General features: G+C 29.5%; 2 protein-coding genes across 5 annotated transcripts; one reads left to right on the top strand and one right to left on the bottom strand.

The window, feature by feature from the left end:
- Window positions 1–7,824: 7,824 nt before the first annotated feature.
- On the top strand, window positions 7,825–14,603 carry LOC110647009 (ABC transporter C family member 8). Of its 4 annotated transcripts, none has more exons than XM_058149055.1 (13): window positions 7,825–8,064; window positions 8,806–10,484; window positions 10,563–10,754; window positions 10,845–11,165; window positions 11,258–11,344; window positions 11,470–12,090; window positions 12,219–12,383; window positions 12,474–12,768; window positions 12,853–13,067; window positions 13,227–13,532; window positions 13,620–13,683; window positions 13,862–14,101; window positions 14,203–14,603. In XM_058149055.1, exons 1-13 carry the CDS (start codon window positions 7,992–7,994, stop codon window positions 14,349–14,351), a joined length of 4,407 nt encoding a protein of 1,468 aa, XP_058005038.1. In that variant the 5' UTR covers window positions 7,825–7,991; the 3' UTR covers window positions 14,352–14,603. The 4 variants fall into 4 exon arrangements, with proteins under 4 accessions (XP_058005038.1, XP_058005036.1, XP_021656326.2 ...); XM_021800634.2 differs by adding an exon at window positions 8,344–8,420 and having other exon boundaries at window positions 7,826–8,064; window positions 8,806–10,754; XM_058149053.1 differs by having other exon boundaries at window positions 8,806–10,754.
- A 139-nt stretch (window positions 14,604–14,742) lies between these two features.
- LOC110647010 (inorganic pyrophosphatase 1) lies at window positions 14,743–16,956 on the bottom strand. Its single transcript, XM_021800636.2, has 4 exons — window positions 16,555–16,956; window positions 16,306–16,427; window positions 15,999–16,200; window positions 14,743–15,615 (listed from the first exon to the last, which is right to left on the bottom strand). The coding sequence occupies exons 1-4, from the start codon at window positions 16,690–16,692 to the stop codon at window positions 15,247–15,249; spliced, it is 831 nt and encodes a 276-aa protein (XP_021656328.2). The 5' UTR covers window positions 16,693–16,956; the 3' UTR covers window positions 14,743–15,246.
- Window positions 16,957–26,151: the final 9,195 nt, after the last annotated feature.

The following is a 26,151-nucleotide window of genomic DNA, read 5'->3' as shown; positions in this document are numbered from 1 at the left end:
AAAATCCAAGGGAGCAGTGTCATGCCATCACACTGAGGAGTGGTAAAATAATGCATAATGAGAAGAGTGAAAAAGTTGAGAAGAGAGAAAACGAGAAAGATGTTGAGGGAGATGAAAAACAAGACAGTGAAAAAGAGAGTACAAAAAAAGGTAAAGAGGAGGTTGAAGAGAAAGAAGAGAAATACATACCTTCAGAGCCTTACAAGCCATAGCTTCCCTTTCCACAGAGATTTCAAAAAGCCAAGCTTGATAAGCAATTTCGGAAGTTCTTAGAGGTTGTGAAGAAGCTATATATAAATGTGCCTTTTATCGATGCTCTTTCCCAAATGCCTTCTTATGTTATGTTTCTGAAAGAAATTCTCTCAAATAAGAGGAGACTTGAAGATTATGAGACTGTATCCTTAATTGAGGAATGCAGTGCTATCCTCCAAAGGAAACTTCCTCCAAAGCTCAAGGATCCAGGGAGTTTTTCAATTCCATGCCACTTTGGGGAATCATGTTCTATAAAAGCTTTATGTGATTTAGGGGCTAGTGTAAGCCTCATGCCCCTCTCCATCTATGAGAAGCTCAACATGGGAGATCTTAAGCCAACCCACATTTCTCTTCAGTTGGCAGACAGATCAACTAAGTATCCAGAAGGGATCTTGGAGAATGTACTACTGAAGGTTGGAAAATTCTACATCCCAGTTGACTTTTTCATTTTGGACATGGAAGAGGATTCTCATATGCCAATCATTTTGGGGAGGCCTTTCCTAGCTACAATTGGTGCTTTGATTGACATAAAAGGTAAAAAGCTTACTCTCAGAGTCGGAGAGGATCATTTAGTCTTCAACATTGGCAATGATAAGAAGAAACAACATGAAGATGTAGACTCTTGTTTGAGAATTGATATAGTTGATGAGTTAGTAAAAGAGCACTTTAGAAAGAGCTATCCGAAGGCTTCTCTTGAAAGTTGTCTTATCCATGAAGGGAGTATCAATGATGAAAATCCAAAAAAGGCTGCATTTGCACAACATTTAAATAGTAATCCACCTTGTCCTATGGCACCAATCTTTCAAGTTGAACAAGTGAAGAAAAGTGAAGTAAAGCAACCATCTCTCAAAGAAAAAGATGCACCAAAGGTTGTCAAGAAAGAAATGGTCGGATTTTTAGACAAAGCAACAAGGATCTTCTCATGTGATGGAAAGAAAATGAATTATAGATTCATTGAAGTACCTATTGGAAACAAAGGCAATAAATTCCAATTCCAGCCACCATGAAATATGACAAGAGTCCAGCTAAGGACTATATATTAGCGCTCTTGGGAGGCACCCAAAGTTCTTTATTTTGTTTTTGTTGATTTACTTTTATTTGCATTACTTTTGTTTTTGTCTTAAATCTCCCCAAATTTAATTTTTGACATTATTGAATCTTGTCTTTTGTAGATGTATTTCAATGGATGAAGGTTGTTGCACTACTGGGGAGTAACTCTTAATATGATATTTTATCCATTAACTCTCCCAAGATTGGTTTATTTTCATTGCATAACTTGTGCAGGACCCCTTCTTGGCTTATGCAGAAAATTTTTAGCAAAAAGGGTCTGCAGCATATGGTATTTGCTTCTTTGTTGAGGTTGGGTGTTTAACTTTTATGTAATTGTGCTTATCATGTTAATATGATGGTAAGTGGGTTATTTTAGTAGTTCTAAACTTAATTGGGTTGTATGATTCAATGTGCACATGCTGCATTTTCTTGGCATAACTTGGAGAGTCTATTTTCTTTTATGGATAAGTGCAATTTTGTGCAGATTTTTATTGAGCTTTAATATGCTATAATGTTAATTTGCAGGGTTTGAGTTGAAATGGCATAACTCACATATGTCTCTTATGCAGAACTTTCTTCTACAAGCTTGTATGGTGCAATTGTGATGGATTCTGCAGATATTAATGTGTTTTTGATGATAATTTCTCATGATTTATACTTTAAAGGGTTACATTTCTTCATTCTTGTGTATTTTTCAAACTTGCAAAGCATTTTATTGTAATCTCAATCTTGTTGAAATGTGCATAAGTAACTGCATAACTTATGCAGCTTTCAGATCTCATTTTTTTGCCATTTTTCTTTTCTGCCAAAACCTGCATAAGCTCTTGCATAACTTATGCAATCCTGCATAACCAAAATTTTGCCATTTCATTTCTTACCGAAATCTGCATAAGGGTGTGCATAACTTATGCAATTCTGTACCGCCACATTTTTGCCAATTTTCAATTTCTGCCAAAACTTGCATAAGTGTGTGCATAACTTATGCACTCTTGCATAACTTCAAATCCTGCATTTTCATTTCTGCCAAAATCTGCATGACCAAGTGCACAGCTTATGCACTTTTGCATAACCAAATTTTCTAGGATTTTATTTTCCACCGAAACTTGCATAAGTTATGCACTTTTGCATAACCAATTTTTCAGACTTCCCATTTTCTGCCGAAACTTGCATAAGAGAGTGCATAAGTTATGCACTTTTGCACGACCAACTTTTCATACTCCCATTTTCTGCCAAAATCTGCATGACCAAGTGTACAGCTTATGCACTTTTACATAACCAAATTTTCTGGGATTTCATTTACCGTCGAAACTTGCATAAGAGAGTGCATAAGTCATGCACTATTGCATAACCAACTTTTCATACTCCCATTTTCTATCGAAACTTGCATAAGAGAGTGCATAACATATGCACACCCATTCTCCCCTTATGCAGAAAATCGCACGTCCTGTGCAAATTAAAATTTTCGGCACCCCACTTTCCCACCTCCCACTTCCCATCGTTTCTGTTCACAACCTCCCTCCTGTTCATTTTTCTCGACATTAATCCTTCTCCCCACACCCCCTTTTTCGCCGAAACCCTAATATCCCTTTCTCTCTTTTACTTTCTTCTTCCCTCCTCCATTCCCACCATCGTCGACCACCACTATGGAAACACCTCCCCCTTCCCCTCAAGGCCCTCCTCTCCAAGTCACGCCCCTAGCAATGCAAGCCCTTAATCCCGATTCTCCTCCACAACAAACCCCTCCACCTCCTCCTACATCCACCTATAAGAGGAGAATCCAGTCGAAATCAACCCGACCCATGGCCTCTGCACCACCTCTCGCAAAACGAAAAGACCCACATGATACTCCACTTTCAGAGCCTACACCCAAAAACCCCAAAACTTCGGCTTCCACACAAGGGTGTGGCTTCCACGGGCCTAGCCTACTATTGAGAAGAGATTCCCAAGTTAAAAGTCTATTACAGCAGAAGCTCAAATGCCCAATTCTTTCAATATTTTCTACTCAGAATGCAAAGATGGATCGAGTCAAGGCTAACAATTGCCTTGGAAAATGGGGTGCTCACTGCTCACTATGACTGGGCTGAAAGAGAACAAGCCTGAGGCACCATCGGTTTTGTTCGTTATCACAAGAGCAAAAGCTTGACGGATGCCCAAACATCTATCACTTTTTGGTATAGGTTTTAGGGTTTCATTTCAGAAAAAGCAATCATGAAAGCTTCGTTAAAGTTCCGTGATGATCAAAGCCGCGCTATAGAGCCGCTTTTTTCTCAAGTAAGATTCGAAAATTGCAGAAGAGACGCTTATAAAACGAGACAAATATGGATTAAAGACACGTGTTTCACTTGAATAGCATTTCCTACTACATGTTCAGGAAGAGAGAATAGAGACATTTATTTGGACAAATTATAAAATGAAGTTGTAATTCTATGTTGAATAACTTACCTGAAATGACAATCAGTATAAAGTAATTATATATCTATAAAGGTATTGATGTTATTCATCCAAAATCGATTTAAAAGTTAGCGTTTGATTAAATAATTTAATATGATAGTTAAAAATGTCAAGCGCTCAATCAAAGAGTCAAATTAAGGAAGAAGAGCTCACAGAAACACTTACATCAAGCAGTCGAAATCCAGGCTAGCCAAATCGAGCAGAAAAAAAAAAAAAAAAATATATATATATATATATATATATATATATATATATATATATATATATATATATATATATATATATAGTTCAAACGAAATAAAAGATTGCTCTGTTGGGTGAAGTCGAACAAATAAACATAAAAGAATTAGTGGCGACGCTTGCCTAGCAACTCAAGCAGCAACCATGCCAAGCATCCGCAATTTACTCTATAAAATATAAGAGTTATTAAATTTTGTAATTTAATAAAAGAATCATAAATATTTTATTTTTGTTAATAATTTACTATTTACTTTTTAAAAAAATCTATAAAAAGCAAAAAGCTTTCTCTTTTATTTTTTCCTAATCTAAATATAGTTTGTATAATCCTATTTTTATTAAAATTCTAATCTTAATAGTACTCAACATTCGCTTTTTTTTTTTAATTACTTAAGTCAAAATTATGAAAAAGGAGATAATCTCCTTTAATTATAAGGTTATTTACTAGAATTTTAATTTATTATTATTATTATTATAGTTTTTAAATTTAAATTATAAAATGTTGAAGAGAGTTAGAAATGCTATATATTTTTATTAATAGAATTACTTATGAGTAAGAATATGCATAACTTCTCTCCTCATTCATACTTTTATATATTATATATTATAGATATAATAAATAAATATATAAATTATAATATAAAATTATAAGTCAATTAAAGAAATAATATATTAATAAATAGTTAAATTATAAATTATGTAATTAATTTATTAATTTTGTAAATATTAAATAAATTATATATTATTTTTTTATCAATACATGTCTTTATCATTCACATTTTCATATATTAAAACAGTTTGCATTTCAATTGGTATTGATAAACTTTTTAAAAAGTTATGAATTATTTTTTTATATAATTCTTTTTATGAAAATTAATAACTTATTTAAAACATCAAAGTTACATTTTTTTAAATAATTTTATGATTTTAATTAATTTTTTTTTATAAATTTTTATCTTAGAATATATTAAAAATATATTTTATATATTATAATAAAGCAATAAATTTTAATATTTAAGTAATGAAAATATACCATTCTTATTCGGCAATATAAATTCATCAGTTTTTTTAAATATCTCCTAAAAACTCTCGTATGATATAAAAACTCTTTTATATTATATTATAAAATAATAATTAAATTTACATTTAACTTAAAATAAATTATAATTAAAATATTGCATTTTAAATACTTATTAGAGTTCATTTTATTTTTTTTAAATATGAACCCTGATAAATTGCAAGTGAAATAGGAACTATAATAGTGAATTATAATAAGAATTGTATGTGAAATAGAAGTTGCCATTAAAATGTGTAAAAGAATTTTATAATGTTAATCATTTTTTTAATTAAAAATTATAATCAAGTTTGTCATACATATAAAAATTATTTTTAGGATATAATTAATAATAAGTGGAAATTTTAATTTATATTATTAATATTCATTAACAATTTATTTTAATTTTTTAACAATAGAATATTTATGATTATATATATATATATATATATATATATATATATATGTTAAGATAGATTTTGCATTTCGGGTAAATAAAATACAAAAATTAAAAATAAAAATAAAACAAAATTTTTATATGGAATTATTTTCAGAAGAAGATTTATAATATACAAAAAATATTTTTATTAAAATATAGTTAATTTAGAAAATTAATAAAAATAAAATTTTAAATTGTATTTTTATATTTATGGTAAATATATAAATTTAACTATATATATATAAATTTAATACACCAATTTGAAGAAGAATGGATTGGCACTGGGTAGGAGAAGCGAAGCACATCACTCTTCCTCGACAATTCAAACAAAAATAAGAGTTTCTCCAGCTACGATAGTTATAATCTCCTTAGATCCGAGATTCAGAATTATCGGTTGACGTCCTCAATCTAGCTCCACTCTATAGGAAGAAATCTATCACCGAACTCGAGATGGTGATATATTTTAATTATCACAGTGCAAGGAAACAAAGAATGTTTTTCTTTTGATTTGATTGTAACTGTCTTGATATATTTATGTTTTATAATTTCTGTCGTGAAAGTATTTTTAATTTTAATTTTTATATAGACTTTATTTGAAATAAATTATTTATAAGAAGTAAAGTTTAAATGAATTTTCATATAATTATGCTTTTTTTTAAATAAAATTTTTATTAAATTAAAAAAATTAAAAATTTTCATTCTAAATATGTATACATTCAATCAACACAATATTCATTGTTGTGTATTGTGAGATAATTTACTTGCTTCTCATTTAAGAAATAATTAGCCTTTTATCACGTGTTATATAAATTATTTTATTTTAGTAATATAAATTAATATATATTTTTATATTTTATATTTTCATAATTATATTATAAAATTATGTTAATAATAAAATTTTTAATTAATGATAATTTTATTTCATGTAATAATAAATTTTTTAATGTTTGAAGTTATAAACTTAAAAAATTTTAAAATTTAAAAAAACGTTGTGAAAAAGAAATTTAGATTTTTTTTTTATTTTGCATAAGATAAGATTTTAATAGTTAAACTTTGAAAAAATAAAAAAATTGATGTTTAATATAATAAGTTAATTTTTATATTAAAAATATAAAATAAAAATAATAAAGAGATTATGCCACTTGATGATTTTTTAAGCAACTTTTGAAGTTTAAGTTCTTATAAATTAATCTTGAAACTTCAGCTTTAAAATATATACTAGTCATTTTATCTGTGTGTGTTGCGCAAATTATTTATTATTTAATAATATAAATTTATATGATTTTATATTTTATATTTTTATAATTGTGTTATAAAATTTTATTAATGATAAAATTTTTTATTTATTATAATTTTATTTTAAGTGTGAATAAATAATTAAATTGATTAAATATTATTTTTAAATTGTGAATATAAATTAGCTATAATTTTTATATTTTTAGACATTAAATGATTTCAAACTCTAAATTTTGATATGAATATTTATTTTGTTAAATTTAAATTGGAAAATTTTTAACAAACAATTTATCAAATATAAATATCAAAATTTTGAAAAAAAATAAAAATATAATTAAATAAAAAAAAATATATTACGAGTGGAAAGAGGGGGATTTTAATAAATACTATATTCAAAATCTAGATAGAAGTAAGAAATGAATTTATTTTTTAGTATTAACAAATTTTATTAAATTTTAAAATTTGAAATTTAATAAACAATAAATTATTTGCATTTTTTAATTGATTCATATATACATATTACTAGAAAAAAAAATAAAATTTAATATCATTTTTTAATCTAAATTTTAAAATTTAAAAGGATAAACGGACTCATGTGAATTTTAAATAATTATTATCTCTATAACCTTATTTGCATATTAATTAATTAATATCATTTACCACATGGCATATTTTTAATGATTAATGCTAGTTAATTTATATAAATCAGTAGAAGATAATGACAATTGGCTAATAAATGACATATTTTTAAGTTAATTATTTAAATAGGTGGCATTATGTATATGCTACAACTTTAATATATATATATATATGCATATTGATTGGGTAGGTTAATCATAAAAACAGGGAAATTAAAAAAAATTAATTAATTTTAATTTTTTTTAAATTATACCATATACTTATTATAAAATTTGTACTCCTACTAACTAATCTGCAACCTCAGTTGCCAATGGAGTTGTCTGGTTGGTTGACTTTTTTTTTTTTTTTATGGGAGATTTTCGATTTTTTAAATACGGATAATGATCAAGGAACTCTTGAGTTATATTCATTTACCGATGTTGGGTGGTTTAAACTCTTCTACGACTTCTAGAATTAAGCAAAAATTGTTTTACTTTGTCCAAATATTTATGAAGAGAAGTTTTTAATTGTTTATATATATATATATATTTTTTTTTAAAGTTCAGTGATTATTACTAAATTATTACTATCCTTCTAATTCATTCTCATTCTTTCACATCAGACACGCTAACTGTGTTTCTCTCCATAAATGATATGGAGTGGGGCTTGGATTCAAGTCTCTTATCGTGCCAGTTGGTGTTGTGGTGTAAATTATTTTCATGCAAAGGTATTGATATGCTATTTTCTGAATGACTTTCTCTTTTATTTAATGATCTTTCATGGAGTGCATTTTATTGATCTTTTCTGGATGTATTAGTTGGAAGTATTTCTTTAATCTTTTTGATCTTGAGATCTGCATTTAGCAAATATTTGTGCATGTGTGCTTGAACCCAAATTCAAAAGCTTGTACCCAAACCTACTGACAGTACTGCAGAGTAGTTGGGATACGGCTACCTTGATATCTCAGTGAATTGTGGAGTTTCTTTTTGTGCTCTGTATTGCATAGGCTACTTGCTGCAACTGGAGCAAAATTCTAATCAGAGATAGTCCCCTCAATGATGGCATTCTTGGAGACTTCACTTGGTACCACCTTTTATTTCTTGATTTTTCATTCTTTTATGAATGCTTTTAGATGTGGTTCAAAGGGGGAAAAAAAGCACTTTGTGTTGTTCTTGAAAAAGAAAGTATGAAAAAAAAAATGATGATCATGATTGAATGGCAATTAGATGTGGCATTGACACCAAGCATATAACATATCCTTGTATTCTTCCATAATTTGCTTTAATCCTCTCCTCTGCCTTGTAGTTGAAGATGGTAGTCTTGGAAATTATCTTTCAATTTCTTGAATTACCTTGAATTTTTATGCTGTTAGACTTATTTTACTAGTTTGAAGTGCATATGTTCTGCTAGAAAAAGTAACAAGAAAGAAAGAGTGGTAAATCTTATTGGATATCACTTGGTTGTGCAGGGAGACTTTCTTGGATTTGTAAGGAAGAACTCGACTTGGGTTCTCCATGCACACAAAGAACTATCATAGATGCTGTAAATCTGCTATTCCTTGCCGTCTTCTATCTGTTTTTGCTTGTAGGTTCTGTCAGAAAACATCGAGTCAGAGGAGGCAATGAAAGGGACCGGATCTTTGGGGTGGTTTCAATCTGCTGTGCTCTTATTAGCATCGCATACCTTGGTGTTGGATTATGGGATCTAATAGTTGAAAACGATAAATTCAATCATTTGATCTGGTTGTTTTATCTTGTCAGAGGACTAGTTTGGATTTCCTTGGCAGTTTCCCTGATTGTTAAAATATCCAAATGGAATACAATTCTCGTTACTGTTTGGTGGTTGTCTTTTTCTTTATTGGCTTCAGCCCTAAATATTGAAATTTTAGCAGGAGCACATGGCATCCACGTTCTGGACATTCTGCCATGGCCTGTAAACCTTTTGCTTCTATTTTGTGCTTTTAGAAATTTCAGTCATTTTACTTCTCAACAAGCCCCACATGAGAGCATATCTGAACCTCTATTAGGTGAAAAGGAGGTAAAGAATCAATCAAAACTAGCCCATGCCAGTTTTCTTAGCAAATTGATGTTTTCTTGGATTAATCCTTTGCTTAAGTTAGGCTACTCAAAACCTTTAAATCTTGAAGATATCCCTTCTTTAGATCCTGAGGATGAAGCTAATATAGCCTACCAAAAGTTTGCTATTGCATGGGACTCACTTGTAAGAGAGAATAACTCATACAACACTAGGAACTTGGTTCTTTGGGCTGTTACAAATGTACATTTCAAAGAAAATATATTCGTAGGTGTGTGTGCTTTGCTTAGGACAATTGCAGTAGTAGTTCTTCCTCTCCTGCTGTATGCTTTTGTAAATTACTCCAATCTTGATCAGCAAAACCTGTATCATGGTCTTTCTATAGTAGGGTGTCTATTTCTTGTAAAGATAGTTGAGTCCTTGTCTCAAAGGCATTGCTTTTTCCTATCAAGACTGTCAGGAATGAGAATGAGATCAGCCTTAATGGTGGCAGTCTACCAAAAGCAGCTCAAACTTTCAAGTTTGGGAAGAAGAAGGCACTCAACAGGTGAGATTGTGAATTACATTGCAGTGGATGCCTACAGAATGGGAGAATTTCCTTGGTGGTTTCACGCAGCATGGAGTCTTGTACTACAACTGTTTCTATCCATTGTCGTTCTTTTTGGGGTTGTTGGTCTTGGCGCACTTACTGGATTAGTTCCTCTCCTCATATGCGGACTTCTCAACATGCCGTTTGCAAGATTTCTACAAAAATGTCAATACGAATTTATGATTGCTCAAGATGAACGCCTCAGGGCTACTTCCGAGATCCTGAACAGTATGAAAATCATAAAGCTACAATCATGGGAAGACAAGTTCAAGAGTTTAATTGAATCCTGCCGAGAAAATGAATTCAAATGGTTGGCTGAATCACAGTTCAAGAAAGCCTGTGCTACTCTCTTATATTGGTCGTCTCCAACAATCATTTCTTCTGTCATCTTCCTGGGATGTGCTCTTTTCAGAAGTGCTCCATTGAATGCTAGTACCATTTTCACAGTTCTTGCAACATTGAGGGGAATGGCGGAGCCTGTCAATACAATACCTGAGGCTCTTTCAGCTATGATCCAAGTCAAGGTCTCTTTTGATAGAATCAATACTTTTTTACTGGATGATGAACCTAAGAATGAAAGCTTAAGTATAATTCCATCTCAGAACTCAGATCAAAGTATTATGATTCAAGGAGGCAAATTCAGCTGGGATCCTGAACTAATGACGCCAACATTGAGAGAAGTGAACCTGGATGTCAAATGGGGGCAAAAAATTGCAATTTGTGGGCCAGTTGGGGCTGGAAAATCATCACTATTGTATGCCATACTTGGGGAGATGCCTAAAATTTCAGGAACAGTTAGTTACAAAATAAACACAACTACTATACTTACTAATGCATTTGTTTGCATCTCCTAGTTAATGCATGTCTTTTATACTTGCTGTCAGGTTAATGTATTTGGATCCATTGCCTATGTTTCTCAAACTTCTTGGATTCAAAGTGGAACTGTTCGTGATAACATACTCTATGGAAAGCCAATGGACGAGGCCAGATATGAGAAGGCAATAAAAGCATGCGCTTTAGACAAGGACATTAACAGTTTCAATCATGGAGATCTCATAGAAATAGGCCAAAGAGGACTTAATATGAGCGGGGGGCAGAAGCAGAGGATTCAACTTGCTCGTGCTGTCTATAATGATGCTGATATCTATCTCCTTGATGATCCTTTTAGTGCAGTAGATGCACATACTGCTGCAATTCTATTCAATGTAAGGGGGAAATAAATACAAATTCTCTATGCTTCTTCACAAGCATGCATGAAATAATTGCAGAAACAACTTACTTCAAACTATAATTGCAGGACTGCATCATGACTGCCTTGGAAAACAAAACTGTCATACTAGTGACTCACCAAGTGGAGTTCCTCTCGGCAGTGGACAGAATTATGGTAGAACAGCTTACAAAGAAATATATATATATATATATATATATATGCAGAATTTTGCTTCATTTATTTATCGTACAGTGTTCTAAGAATTTCAGATAAGTATGTTATGCTTTTCATTTTAATAGGTCATGGACGGTGGGCAAATTACTCAATCAGGAAGCTATGAACAGCTCTTGATGGCTGGGACAGCATTTGAACAGCTTATGAATGCTCATAAGGATTCAATAACAGCATTGGGAGCTTCAAACTATCAAAGTCAAGGAAAATCTCTGACTGTAGATACGGTTAGGCCAGATGAGTCTAATATGTCTTATACCACTAAACAAAACAGTGAAGGAGATATTTCTGCAAAGGGTGTGCCTGTAGTGCAGCTAACAGAAGATGAAGAGAAGGAGACGGGAGATGTTGGATGGAAGCCATTCCTCGATTATCTACTTGTCTCAAAGGGAATGCTTCTTGCATGCCTTGGCATACTATGTCAAAGTGGTTTTGTTGGTTTTCAGGCTGCTGCAACTTATTGGCTGGCATATGCTATTCAAATTCCGAAACTCAATAGTGGCATTTTGATCGGAGTTTATGCTCTGATATCAACACTCAGTGCTGTTTTTGTATATTTGAGGTCTTTTTTCACAGCCCATATGGGATTAAAAGCTTCTAAATCCTTCTTCTCTGCCTTCACCGATGCAATTTTTAAAGCTCCTATGCTCTTCTTTGATTCTACCCCAGTTGGACGGATTCTGACTCGTGTAAGAATATAAGTAACTTCAAGTAAACTTGAAAAATCCTTTAACGCAAAATGCTCTTGATTGCAGAAAGTATCTTCTCAACCAGTACCAGTTATTTATTTAACATTCGTCTATTGTTGTACGTGCAGGCTTCCTCAGATTTGAGTATCTTGGATTTTGACATTCCTTTCGCCTTTATCTTTGTGGTGACTCCTCTTCTACAGCTTGTAGCAACAGTAGGAATCATGGCCTCAGTCACGTGGCAGGTTGTCATTGTAGCCATCCTTGCTTTAGCAGGTTCAAAATATGTTCAGGTAGATACAATTTTCAACTTCTTCGCTTCATCTAATTTCTAACGCAAGGGAAGAGCTGAATTCATTTTCTCTGTTGTTCCTACTCAAAAGGATTATTATTTAGCCTCCGCAAGGGAATTGATAAGGATCAATGGTACAACAAAAGCTCCTGTCATGAATTATGCAGCTGAGACATCACTTGGTGTAGTGACAATAAGAGCTTTCAAGATGGTGGATAGGTTCTACCAGAACTACCTAAAGCTTGTGGACAAGGATGCTGTACTTTTCTTCCATTCTAATGGAGCCTTGGAGTGGCTAGTTATGAGGATAGAGGCATTGCAAAATGTGACTTTATTAACTGCTTCTCTTCTACTTGTATTGCTTCCAAAGGGCGCTGTAGCTCCTGGTAACATTAGTTTAAAGATAATAATGGAGTGTTCACAATATTGTTAAAAGATGTAAAATATGAACTTCAATTTTTGGTCTGCAGGACTTGTGGGACTTTCATTGTCTCAAGCATTGTCACTTACCACCGTCCAAGTTTTCCTGACACGTTGGTATTGCAACTTATCCAACTACATCATATCAATTGAACGGATCAAGCAGTTCACGCATATTCCACAAGAACCTGCGGCGATTGTGGAGGACAAAAGACCAGCATCTTCCTGGCCCTTTAAGGGTAGGATAGAGCTTAAAGAATTGAAGGTGAGAGGAAACTTAATAAACTCATCTTTTCTGCGACTGAATGACTGAACTTGGAGCACAAATTACCCTGAATTTACTTCCTAATACAATCTATTTTATAAGGGCACTGCTCATTTGTGATTTTACTACAATAACATATTCTTCATTTTGATTCTTTAGATAAGATATCGTCCAAATGCTCCACTAGTTCTTAAGGGAATTAGCTGCACGTTCGAGCAAGGGACTAGAGTAGGAGTTGTGGGGAGAACCGGATGTGGCAAAACCACTCTAGTCAGCGCTTTGTTTCGCTTAGTGGAGCCTGCAAGTGGCCAAATTCTTATAGATGGACTTGACATATGTTCTATTGGTCTTAAGGATTTGAGGATGAAGCTCAGCATCATCCCTCAGGAGCCAACACTTTTCAGGGGTAGCGTTCGAACTAATTTGGATCCTTTAGGCCTGTACTCCGATCATGAAATATGGGAGGTGAGCCAACTGATTCCTGGTAAACCCCTTTTCTTTTTTGTTACAAACACTTGTCACTTAAATATTTGACAAGCTTTTTGCCTGCAGGCTTTAGAGAAGTGTCAGCTTAAGGCAACAATAAGAGGTCTGCCTAATCAGTTGGACACATCAGGTCAGTATACTTCATCAATCAAGAGTTAGTTCAAAGGATGCATCTAAAAACAAATTCAAGAATCCCAAGAAAGAGGATAAGAATTCTTGTGAAGTTTTTTCTTTTGAAAAAAAAAATTCTTGTGAAGTTTTAAAGCTCATGTGGAGATGTATTCTAATATATTCTAGTAATTTTGCAGTGAGCGATGAAGGTGAAAATTGGAGCGCTGGGCAACGCCAACTCTTTTGCCTAGGAAGAGTCCTTCTCAGGAGAAACAGAATTTTAGTTCTAGATGAAGCTACTGCATCCATTGACTCTGCTACTGATGCCATTCTACAAAGAATTATCAGACAACAATTCTTAGAATGTACAGTAATAACAGTGGCACACAGAGTTCCAACTGTTATAGACAGTGACATGGTTATGGTCCTCTCTTATGGTATATTTCCTCTTTCTAACCTTCTTTCTAATATCAAAAAATGAAAAACCAAATGATATATATTTTTAGCAGAAGCAATAAAAAAAACACCTTTCTTGCAGGGAAATTGTTGGAGTATGATAAACCTTCGAGGCTTATGGAGATTAACTCTAGCTTCTCCAAGCTTGTAGCTGAATACTGGTCTACTTGCAGGAGGAACTCCTACAACAACTTTGCAGCAGAATTCCCTGATATTGTGAATCAATCATAATAGTCATATTAAATAGTTCCTGTATGGAGAAAAAAAAAATGTTGCTTTAAATAATGTCTTCTTGATAAAGTATCGAGAAATCGATGGGTTCAAAGGCTCGAGACCCATTCAGCCTGACCTGAAAAGATACCAGACTTGATCAGGGGTCCTGAGCCTAGTCATTGATAGTTTTTCGATGGCCAATGGTCTAAATATCTTGAATTTTGTATGTTTTTTAATTATATAATCTTAGTTTTATCAATTTATTATTAATTCTCAATTCTTATTAATTGGAAGTCTGGCAACCTGCCATGGCAACAACAAAGCAATATTTTGGAATTTCAAAACTCAGGTAGGTGCAGGTTAATATATGTGTGGAAAATTCCAGGAACTACCACAATACAAAAACAAGTGTTAAAAAATGGGCATAGAATATATGGTGGACATTCTCTTGAAATTTTGCTCAAGGAATCAAATCTTAAGAGGTATGAAACTCTTAACTGCACAATTCTTTATTCTTCCTTGATGCCGATGCTGCCCATCACAAGTCTAGTAAGACAGTGAAAAAACAATTCACATAATCAGAGGTTTTGCCAGAAAATGGATGGCAGTCTAATTTTCTATTTTCTGCAATTATATTGGAAAACTTGCTCTTTCTGGCTTCTGAGCTATTTTTGGCTGAGTTTTCCCTGTTGGCTACTACTGGCAGGACTTAAGACAGAAGCAGAGACTATCAATATTTTACAAGTTAAAGCATACTTGTATATGGATTCATTCCTTGGATCCATTCTTGATCATAAGCAGCATCACAAACTTTCTTGCTTCTTGTTAACCCAAGAAAAAAAAAAGGAAAGAAAAAAAATCCTGTTAACTTGATAGGTGTGGCATCCGCCAACATTTGGGTTACAAAAGCTTATTACTGAGGAACAGCAAGAGCTTTAGGGAAGGCTTCATGGGCCCCAATGGTTATAGTCTGCAACTTGCAATCAGCAGAGAATAAATGAGCAGATTTTTCATTGCTTTCTTCCATAGAAATTGCACCAATAACCTGAAGCAATACACGTTCTAGCTCCTCCCCATCGATCCATTCATGAATTTCTGCCTTGATAAGCATGGGATTTCTGCAAATTAAATCCCACACAGGAAAATTCTTCCTTGGCATCAAATAATCTGCCTCTGTAAGCTTCAAGCTTGGGCAATAATCACCAACACCATCACCAAGATAAATGATTTTCTTGTTTCCCTCCTTTGCTAAGGAAGCCTGGATCCTTTCAATGATGAGACCCTATTGAACAGAAAGCATAAGCATAAAAATTAGAACTTTAATTCTCCCAATTAAGATATAAACTCAACATTATAATATAAACACATGGACTGACGGACCATATGCTATAAAGGATGGGGTCACTAGGAACACAAGTTGACAAGAATCAAAAATTTTCTAAAATTATGTCAAAATCAGAGGCTAAAATGAGAAACACATGCACATATATGTACCATATATTCTGGGCGCAATGAATTTTTCTTAGCATAAAACATGGCTGAACCCTAATTCTACACCAGAGGGTCTTGCCTGTATATCCAACTCCTTGTATTTTAGTTAAATATCAAGAATTCTAAGGAGAGATTCAATAATTAAGCAAAATAATAATAAAATAAAGTACATACCTTGCACATGTTTGGTGGGCAGCGGCTGCAACCATGAGAAGACCGAGTAAAATCATGGTAAGGGAAGATCCTTAACCTTCCTTCTTCATCAACAAATCCTGAGTTTGTGTTAATTTCTGAGAAGTAATCCCTTAATCCAAGATGCTTCAAGATTGTTTCAATGAAGAACAAATTTGCATCACTGACAATCCTCAACTCACACCTGAAAATAAACAAACATTGTAATTAACACCATAATTAATTAGTTAAACTAGTTTCTACCTCTAAAATAAGCATATAAGAAAGATCAGGGGATAAATAAGCATACCCTAAAGCATGAGCTGATTGAATAGCAGGGACAATTCGAGGATGAATAGGAGTGCGTTTCAAGACCTCAACAATGTCATCAATGGTTTTTCCCTGAGAATGAAGCTCCTTCATCATCCTGTCCTGAAATTTCCAGAGACAAAAATGAAAAACACTTGGTTAGTGGAAAAGCATAAAACGACAAGAGGGTCATTAAAAGAAAACGACATAAGAAACACGCAAGAAAGTAAAAAAACCAACAAACATTTACCATGAGAGAGTTCCAGGGCATGGTAGGGAGAAGTTGATTGAACAAGTCTGTAAAACCCAGTTCATCAATGACCCAATTATCGCTATCAACATCAATAATGGTCTTATCAAAATCAAAAACAACCACAATTCCAGCCATGGGACGTAACAGAAAGAAAATACAAGAAAGGCAGGCAAGAAGAAGTTGGTGTTTTTAACAAGTTCTTGGTTTGTAAAGACTAAGGAGAGAAGAGGGTATTTATACGAATGAAAAGGAAGGGTTCAAATTTGGATGCCATTGGAATATTACGAGAAGATGTTTCTGTGGTGATTGAAAGGGATGAGGAGAACGCAGGAATAAGGGAATATTCCGTGTAGAGTCCTAAACGGTGAGATTCTTAGAACCTCTTCATGTTGCTGCTAAGCTAAGCTTCTTGGTGCACTTTTTACGGATAAAAGCATAAATCTTGGCCTAATGTTCACTTAATCATTCACCCGTGTGCATCGTGCGCTAATAATTTTAAATTTTATTTTTCATTTTAACTTAAATCAAATAAATTTTAATTGATGGAATTATTTATTTTCTTTGTATATTAATAAAAATTTTAGTTATTGTATTAATTTTTTATATTGGTATATATTAATTTAATAATATTTAATTTAAATCGAAATCACATACCGCAATAAAATAAATATATGGAAATTCTGTAAAAAATAATTCCTAAAATATAGAACTATAATACTTTATTTTTTTAATAAAATTATTAATTAATTTTGTCAAGTATTAATTAATGATGAATGGAAATGTCAATTTTTGTTTATTATGTAATACTAATAATTAAATATTTAATTAAAAAATATAAGTTAAAATAAAAAATTTAAAATCAAGTAAGATAAAACTATTAAGTTAAGAATAATTAAATTTATAATTAGTAAAAGATAAGTTAAAATGCAATTTCAATTATTTTATAACTTTAAATAAAAATATTTTTTTAATTATGTCATGTATTAATTAATAATGGATAAAATTATTATATTTTAAATTTTGTAAATTTGATATATTAATTAAATATATTTGCTTTCATTTTATCTTATATTTTAAATTTAAATAATTATATATTTTAAAATAAAATTATTTAATTAAATATTATCTAAAACTAAATTAAAATGAAATTTTAAATAAAATTCTTATTTTTAACAATGCTAATTTTAACTTTTAGTTATATATATATATATATATATATATATATATATATATATATATATATATATATTAAATTTGATTTGATAAATAGCATTTTTAATCTACTATTTAAAAAATATTAAAATATATTTTCTTATATTCATTTTTAATTTAATATCAGTGAAAGAAATAAAAATAAAAATTGATATATGAGTCTTATGCTAATTCAGATCAAGATAAAAATTGTTATTTTAAATTTTATATTTTAATCAAATAAAAAAGATAAACTAAAACATAATTTTAAATATTTTAAAATTTATAAATTCTATACACTAATTAAATATATTTGTTTTTTATATTATATTTAAAATTTAAATAATTAGATATTTTAAGAAAAAATTATGCAGTTAAATATTATTTAAAATTAATAATTAAATTTATCATTAGAAAAAATAAATTAAAGTAAAAATTTTAAATAAAATTATTATTTTTAACTATACCAAATGTCAATTAATGGCAAATTCAAGTGTTAACTTTTAGTTAAATATTTTTGAGTCTTTAACTTATATATATATATATATATATATTTCACCCGTATATAATTTAACTATTTTTTATTTTTTTAAATTAATTTAAAATTTTTAATTTAAAATTAATTTAAATTAAATAAAAAAATTCTTAATTTTTAGATTAAATTAAAAAATTGAATTTTTTATTTAAATTAAAAAATAAAGAAATTTAACTTAAAATTTTTTAATTTTTTATATTAAAATAATTTTAAATTTAAATTTCTAAATCAATTTAAATAAAAAAAATTAAAAATAACTAAATTTAGCATATTCATTTTGCCAAAAATCCAAATATGAAAAGTAGTGTAAATACACAAAAACTAGGAATAATTTTCCATCCTAAAGAGTGATTTACACCCACCACAATTTTTTGGTTTTTCTAGTAATAATTCTTTTTTCTGTTTTTTTCATGGTTGCTTGCTCTTGTTCCATCACAATCTTTGCCAACTTTGCTAGTTTCTGGAGGAGAAAATTTTTCTTTTTTAGATAATTTTTGTGTACTAAATAATTAAAGATATTTGGGAAATTTCCATTTGAAAATTAAAATCATTTAAAAATTCAATATCTCAATTTTTATATATCATTATTATTATTATAGATTTAAAAAGTACAACACATAATAGCAAAATGCCCATCAACTTAATTTTTATTGGCCTCATGAAGCATATTCTTAATAATTTGGAGGAAAAATTCAATTAAATAAATGCTGATTTTTAGAGTTTTGAATAATTGAAAAATTATATCGAATTGAATTAAAATAGAAAGAAAAATTGAAGATAAGTTGAGAGAAGGGAGATTGAGGTGGTTTCATTAGGTTAGAGGATAGAAAAAAAAAGAGGTAGACCTAAATTGACTTGGATTACACATTTATGAGGATTTAACCCAAAATCGTTCAGAGTAGAGAAAGCGAATCTATATAGTCGACCCCAAATTTTTGGGATAAAAGCTTAATTGAGTTGAGTTGAATTAAAATAGAAAAATATTAAAATAATTGTTTTTATATTAATTTAAATTGATTTTATTAATTTAATTTAATTTTAAATTTTTATTAAAAACCAAATCAAATTAAAAATTAATTATATATTTATAATTTTTTTTTCTTTTCAGGTTTTAAATAAAAAATTTTAAACAATATTATCCTTCACTTTATTTTTTTTCAAGGTTCCAATACTACTCGTTAAAGATAACCTAAAAATGCTAACAAGGTTAGTATGAGTGGTAAAAAATTTTATATCTTTTATTTTTTACGTAAAGTTGAGTGTTCGATTCATATGAATAAAGAGAAAATATTTATTAAGAGTGTTTTACCTTATAATAGGCCTACTTAACATATACACGTTATATTTTCAACATTTTTGGTTTGCAAAGCACCGAACTCATTTCTTAATAAGGAAGAAATGCCACTACGCATAAAATACATAATCCTTTGATTCCAATTCAATTGTGGTACCGAATCTAAGCATATGTGACGATAAAGTTTTGGATTTTAAGCACAAATTAAAATGCCATTAATAATTTATTTATTTATTTATTTATTTATATAAAAGAAATATTTCATTATTTGAGTTAAATTAACAATTATATTTTTATATAAATGAAATTAATCACTTATAAAAAAAATAATACAAAGAATTGAAAATTTTGATAATATTAACAGAACATGTTGATCGATTAATAAATGAGTTGTGGCTCCATTTTTAAAGTTTATAATCTTTTTACAAGTCTCAATGAATAACTTTCAAATTTAAATATGCTACTAAAAGAATAATATACAATTTACAGAGTATTTTTATTAAAAAAAATAAAATAAATCATTCATAGACATACATAAAAGCCCTTTAATAAGAAAAAAAACTCTATTAAAAGTAAGCGATACAATACATATACTCATATTTATTAATAATAATAGATATAATGAGTTATTTTAATATCGATCAATAATATTAAATTTTGATAAGAATATATGTTTGGTTTGATTTCATTATCTTTAATTTGATAATTAAATTATATGAAATAATTAAATTTTTATTAATTAATATATTAATTATAATTTTATTAATAATATTTTATTTATAATTATTTTTTTTAATTTATTAATAATATTACATTTATTTTACAATAAAAAAATCAAATATTTAAAAGAAAAAATATAATAAAAAGTTGTCTGCCAGTGAGCCTCATCTTTTTTTAGTGCCTTCCCTACATCACACATCATCATTTCTTTTTTCCTTTTTTTTCCCTGAAATCACACATCATCATTTCATGATGATTTGTTTGCTTTGGCAAATGCCAATCTTTTGGCTTTAGAATTATTTATGAATGAGAGAGTCCCATATGCTTAATTTTCCTATTTCCTTGTTAGAATTCTCTTAAGTTGCCCACCTACTAATAAAAGAATCACCATTATACAACAACTTGGGCATGCAATATAAGAATTTAATTCAATTATTATTATTTTTTTAATTTTAATATTTGAAATAAAAAAAATCAATTATTTTAATTTAAAAATATATATCTTTATGAAAATTTAATTAAAATTTTTAATACTAATAATTTATTCTAAAGAAAGCATAATCAACCCAATAATTTCACTAGCCGACACCCTCATCAATTTCTTGGTGTGTGCAATCGTTATTTTAATTTTCTTAAGTAATGCGTCTTTATCTCAAGCTAATGCATGCACCACCACCAGCAGGAAGAAAAACAAAAAGATAAAGAGAAAATAGGGTTAACTCTTTTTTTTTTTCTTTTTTCAAATTAACTTTGACTAGAATTTTAACTTTAAGCGACATATTCTGTATTATCAGAATTCATTTATTTTACGAGAAATAATTTACATGTAAAAAGTATTTTTTTTAATAAAAAATATATTTAAAAAAATATTTTTAGTATTTAATTATAATATTAAATTTATGATATATATATTTATTTTATATATGTATTTATAAGTGTTTTCACATTTTAATAAAATTATTAAAATTTAAAAAATAAAAAATAAATTTTCTCTTAAAAAAAGTCATTTTATTAAAAATAATTTATTTTTTTATTAAAAAAATATTTTTTATTAATTAATTTTATTGAGTACCTCAAACGCTAGAAAATAGAGAAAATATTTTAAAAAATATTTTTCATAGAATAAATGGAGCCTAAAGCTAAATTATAATAACAATATAGTTCAAATGTTTTCACTTTTTTTATATTTTCAATTTAAACATTTAAATTTTGACGAAATTTTTAAAAATTTTATTTAAATTTTAAATTTTGGATTTGGAGAGAGTTTATCTAATTTGATGTGACAAATTATGTGAAATTTTTTATTAACATGCCATATTATCTATTTCTTTTTTGTTAAAAAAAATTATGATTAAATCAATTTTAAATTTTGACTATAATTATACCTAATTTTAAAAAGTAGGATTAATTTTATTTAGAATTGAAATGTCTTATTATAATTACAAATTCCTGTAAATTTAATTTTAAATTTGATATAATTAAAACGTTAGAATATCGAAATCAAAATTGAAATGACAAAAGAGTTAGTATTTTTTTTTTTAATTATCCAAATTTAAATGCTTGAATTAAAACATAAAAAAACAAAAATACTTAAATTATTACTATAATTTGGCCTTGAATTAAAGTTTGCTAATTGAGTTAACCTAATTATTTTTTCTCTTGTATTATGATATCAATAGGAATAAGTTAACCTAATTAGATACCCATTTGATGGTTATTGTGTCTGCAGATGTAAGTAGAAGCATGCAGATTTATCTTTAAAGAAAAAGAGAGAAAGAAGATAATAGATTTTGTTGAAACACCAACAAGATCCACCACCACCCAAGAGAAAGACAAATCCACCACCATCCAAGAGAAAGACAAACGGGAAATTAAAGAAGAGATCTTTGCTTTAATGATCTCTTGTTGGTTTGTTGTTGGATATATATATATGGTGATATACAGCAAGAAAGAAATGCAGCTAAGTGGTTCAAAATACACATTACACATGGTGCCCTAAACGTGAGTCTGTCATCTGTATATTGCTTTGCTTAATTAACCCGTTCAAAGTTGACGACATTTCAATATCATGCATGGTTTGCTTTTTATATTTGTACGTATTGTTGGTGGTGGTTTCTCTTTTGGCCTTCTACTTTTCGGTGGATTTTCCTTATTTTCCTCCCCTTTTGATTCTCTTGTCTCTAGAATTTGACCTATTCTATTCACCTCCCCAGCAGCCTCTCCCACCCATCTCATCATAATAAAGCTCGTCTTGATTAAAGCTTTCATTTAATTTCTTCAGTCAATTTTGAATATAAAACTATATAGGAGGTTACGTCATAATATGGGTGCAGTGTCTCACACCACAACTCACATGATGGCCTGTAAAGCAAGAGTTGGGTTCACGGGGCTAAGGGTAAGGGTTAAATCTAGGCATAACATGGCAGCACTAGCACTTGGCAAATCGCTGCCCTCATTACCTAGTGGAGACCTTTCCTTGCACTCTTTGCCTTCCCAGAATCCCACACAAATTTTATTTATTCTTATCTACACCATCTTTCTTTAGCATTATCTCATTTCCCTTAAAACTTCCTTCTCTTTTAGTTTAACACTTCCCATAAGCTTAACCCACGTATATATATATTACCATTTCTTTAAAGTTTATTTGTTTTTCTCTTATGAATCGAATCCACATCATTTTAGACTCTGTTTGTTTCACATAAAATAATTTTTATATAGAAAATATTTTTCATGATTTCCATGAAAATATTTTTTGCTGTTTACTTATAATGTTAAATTAATGATATTTATTTATTTCATATATGTATAAATGTTTTTATATTTAATAAAATTATCAAAATTTAAAAAACACATAATAACTTGTTTTTTTAAAAAATGAAAGTCATTTTCCTTAAAAATGGCTTATTTTTCTCTTTGATCAGAAAAATATTTTTCCTTGACTAATTTTTTTGAGTGATTTAAAAATATAAAAAATATTTTTTTAGTAAATATTTTATGTGAAACAAACAAAGCTCTAATCTTATAACGTATAAAACACAATTTTATTCCTTTTAGCTCTTTTGGGCCTTGCCCAAACTAAAAACTAACTTCAAAATGTTGAACGCTTGGGCCTTGGCCCTGTTCAAGTTGAATACAACAGAAAAGCAAGCTTTGATCCAATTTTGTTTTACAAGAACATGGTCATGGGATCCAAGCGGTGCAAGTGACCCAACAAGTATGGAAATAATACATTTACCCCCCTTGTTCAAGACCATGGCTAGAACAAGAACCAAATCTTTAGCTTCCTATTTTTAGTACTTGGTGGTTTGTTGTGCCATAAAGAGTAGACTGTGGGCGCCACTCATTAAGGGCTCCTCTTATTTAGATTTGTAAGATTTAGGCCTGCTCTGCCAGTCACATGAACCTAGGCTTCTGTGGGCAGTTGGTTTCCGGACAATACAGGAATAATCTATGGTAGAATTAGAATTGCTATAGCTAAACCATTAAGTCATACTAGGTAGGGCTAGGATTTTGTTTTTCCTTTTTATAGAGGCATAATGGGTCTAATAATAATTAGTGAGCTATATAATAAAAGATAATTATCTCTATTTTTATTTTTTATTATAAAAATAAATAATATTATAATAAATAAATGAGAATTCAAACTCGATAACTCATTTTTTCTATATCTTAAAAATAGAAAAAAAAAATAATTAAACTATTTATTGATTGGATTCATCGATCACCCTACATAAATTTAAAATCTTAATTGTAATTAAAAATAATAAACATGACTGATATGCTTATATTCAATCACCGACAAATAAACAATCAAGAATTCAATCCTACTTTCCCTATACCCTCTCAATAGCATGTCATCTCATGGCAATAAAAGGCCTAAAAAGCAAGCTATGGAAATAAGGAAATGAATACAGCTTCAAGGCATTAATTTGGGCCAATAGAATGCCTAATGTCAACTTGAGATTGGATTTGGGTAAATGCAACTCATCACTTATCCCCTGTCACTATAATAGCTCTTGTAGAGGTTCAGTCAACACCAAATGATAATGATGGGCCTAAAAGGCAACATGGGTTGGGGTTGACTAGGCCTGGCCTGGCCTGGCCTGGCCTTGATGTAGAAAGGGGGTGGCCCCAAGCAAAAGTGCAAGGAATAGTAAATGTAGAAGTGGAAGGCAAGCAAGTAAAAACTGGTGCTATTAACCCTTCTTTTGTTTCGCTTTGAGTCTTCGTCGACAAAAAGTCCTAACTGAAAAAACAACTCAACAGAAAACTCACCACTGTATCTAGTGCCAATAGTTTACCCATTTCTGGGTCCAAGAATTCCCAATTATGAGATTGACCCATTGCCTTTTCTTGACAACCCATCCATAGGCAGACCCACCTCCTTATCCCACTAAGGTAAAGATTCTAAACCAAACATCACGATAAGAACGAATGGGATATCTATAAAAATTTTTAAATTTAATTAATTTAAAATATATTTAAAACTCAATTAAAATTTACTTTTAATTATATAAACTCATTTTATATTTAATATTATTATATAAAAAATATCTAAATTTATTTAATTTTATAGATTTTAATTTGTAATCTATATTAAAAAAATTTATTAATAATTTATATTTTAAAAATTAAATAATTGTGTAAAATATTTAAATTCTATTTTTTAAAAATATAATATATACAACATTATAAATATTATTATAAAAAACACATATTTGTATTTAATTATTTATTTATAAAAACGGATGCCCGACATACTAAACTCAAATTTAACTTGAACCTGCAACGAGTATTATTTTTTAAATTTAAACCCATCCTTAAATCTAATTATATACTAACCACATCCGACTTATTAGGGTTTAAATACTCAAACCCGTAGCAATCTCTACTCTCATCCTTCTCCTTCTATTCCTTAAAGGAAAATCCATCATTTGAGCTCATAATTCACCTGTTTATGGTCTCATTACCTTATTAATCACTACTTCAAATACCCTTTTATTTTTTTTTTAAATCACATCATCACCTAACTAAAAAAACACTTAAATAAAAAGGGTTCATCCACCTTGCTAGTATTGCTTACAGAAAACATATAGAATTATAAGACACAGAAAAAACAAATAATGATTAAAACAAAACATTATTGATTTAAATAAAATATTAGAAAGAAACATCAATTTCATATGGGGAGAAAAAGGAGCATTCAATCTACCAGTTCACCTAATTCTAATAGTAGATTTTCTTGCTTGACATCAACCCATTGTCCCTTCTTCTTATCCTGCATGAAGTTTTATTTTTATTTATTTTTCTTAGCATAATGATAATGGAATATAAGGCTTGTGAGAATCTCAATTAATTATTTGCAACTTGAGTTAAAGTTTATGAAAACATTCTCTTTGTCTACCTTAAAATCTTACATTACTTTGCACATTGATCTTTCTAAATATTGGAATTTTTTTTAAACCCTCTAAGATATCTTTAAAAAATAGAGAAAAAATAAAACAAAATTGAGATTCCAATCTTTTAGGTAAAATTTCATGCCATTATATAATCAAGGTGGAAAAATAAAAGAGAAATATAAACTTAGGTGTTGGGGTTTGAAATAAGTAAGTTGAGTGATTAATTTATAACCACTCTTAAGTAAGTTGAGTGATTAATTTATAACCACTCACCTAATTACTTTTAAATATATTAATTAAATCAATTATAATCATTTATAATTAACATTATTGTAAGAAGTAATTTCTTTTCCCCTTAAAAATTTACTTGAATTGCAATAAGCTAGTTATTATCCTTTTTTTACATATCTCTTCTCAATTTAGATAAATTATTAGGTGCGCCAGATATATGTGCA

The sequence above is a fragment of the Hevea brasiliensis genome, chromosome 6 (assembly GCF_030052815.1).
Source record: "Hevea brasiliensis isolate MT/VB/25A 57/8 chromosome 6, ASM3005281v1, whole genome shotgun sequence".
Lineage (NCBI taxonomy): Eukaryota > Viridiplantae > Streptophyta > Magnoliopsida > Malpighiales > Euphorbiaceae > Hevea > Hevea brasiliensis.
Note: the sequence above shows the minus strand (reverse complement) of the source record. Positions and strands in the feature narration are given on the sequence as shown.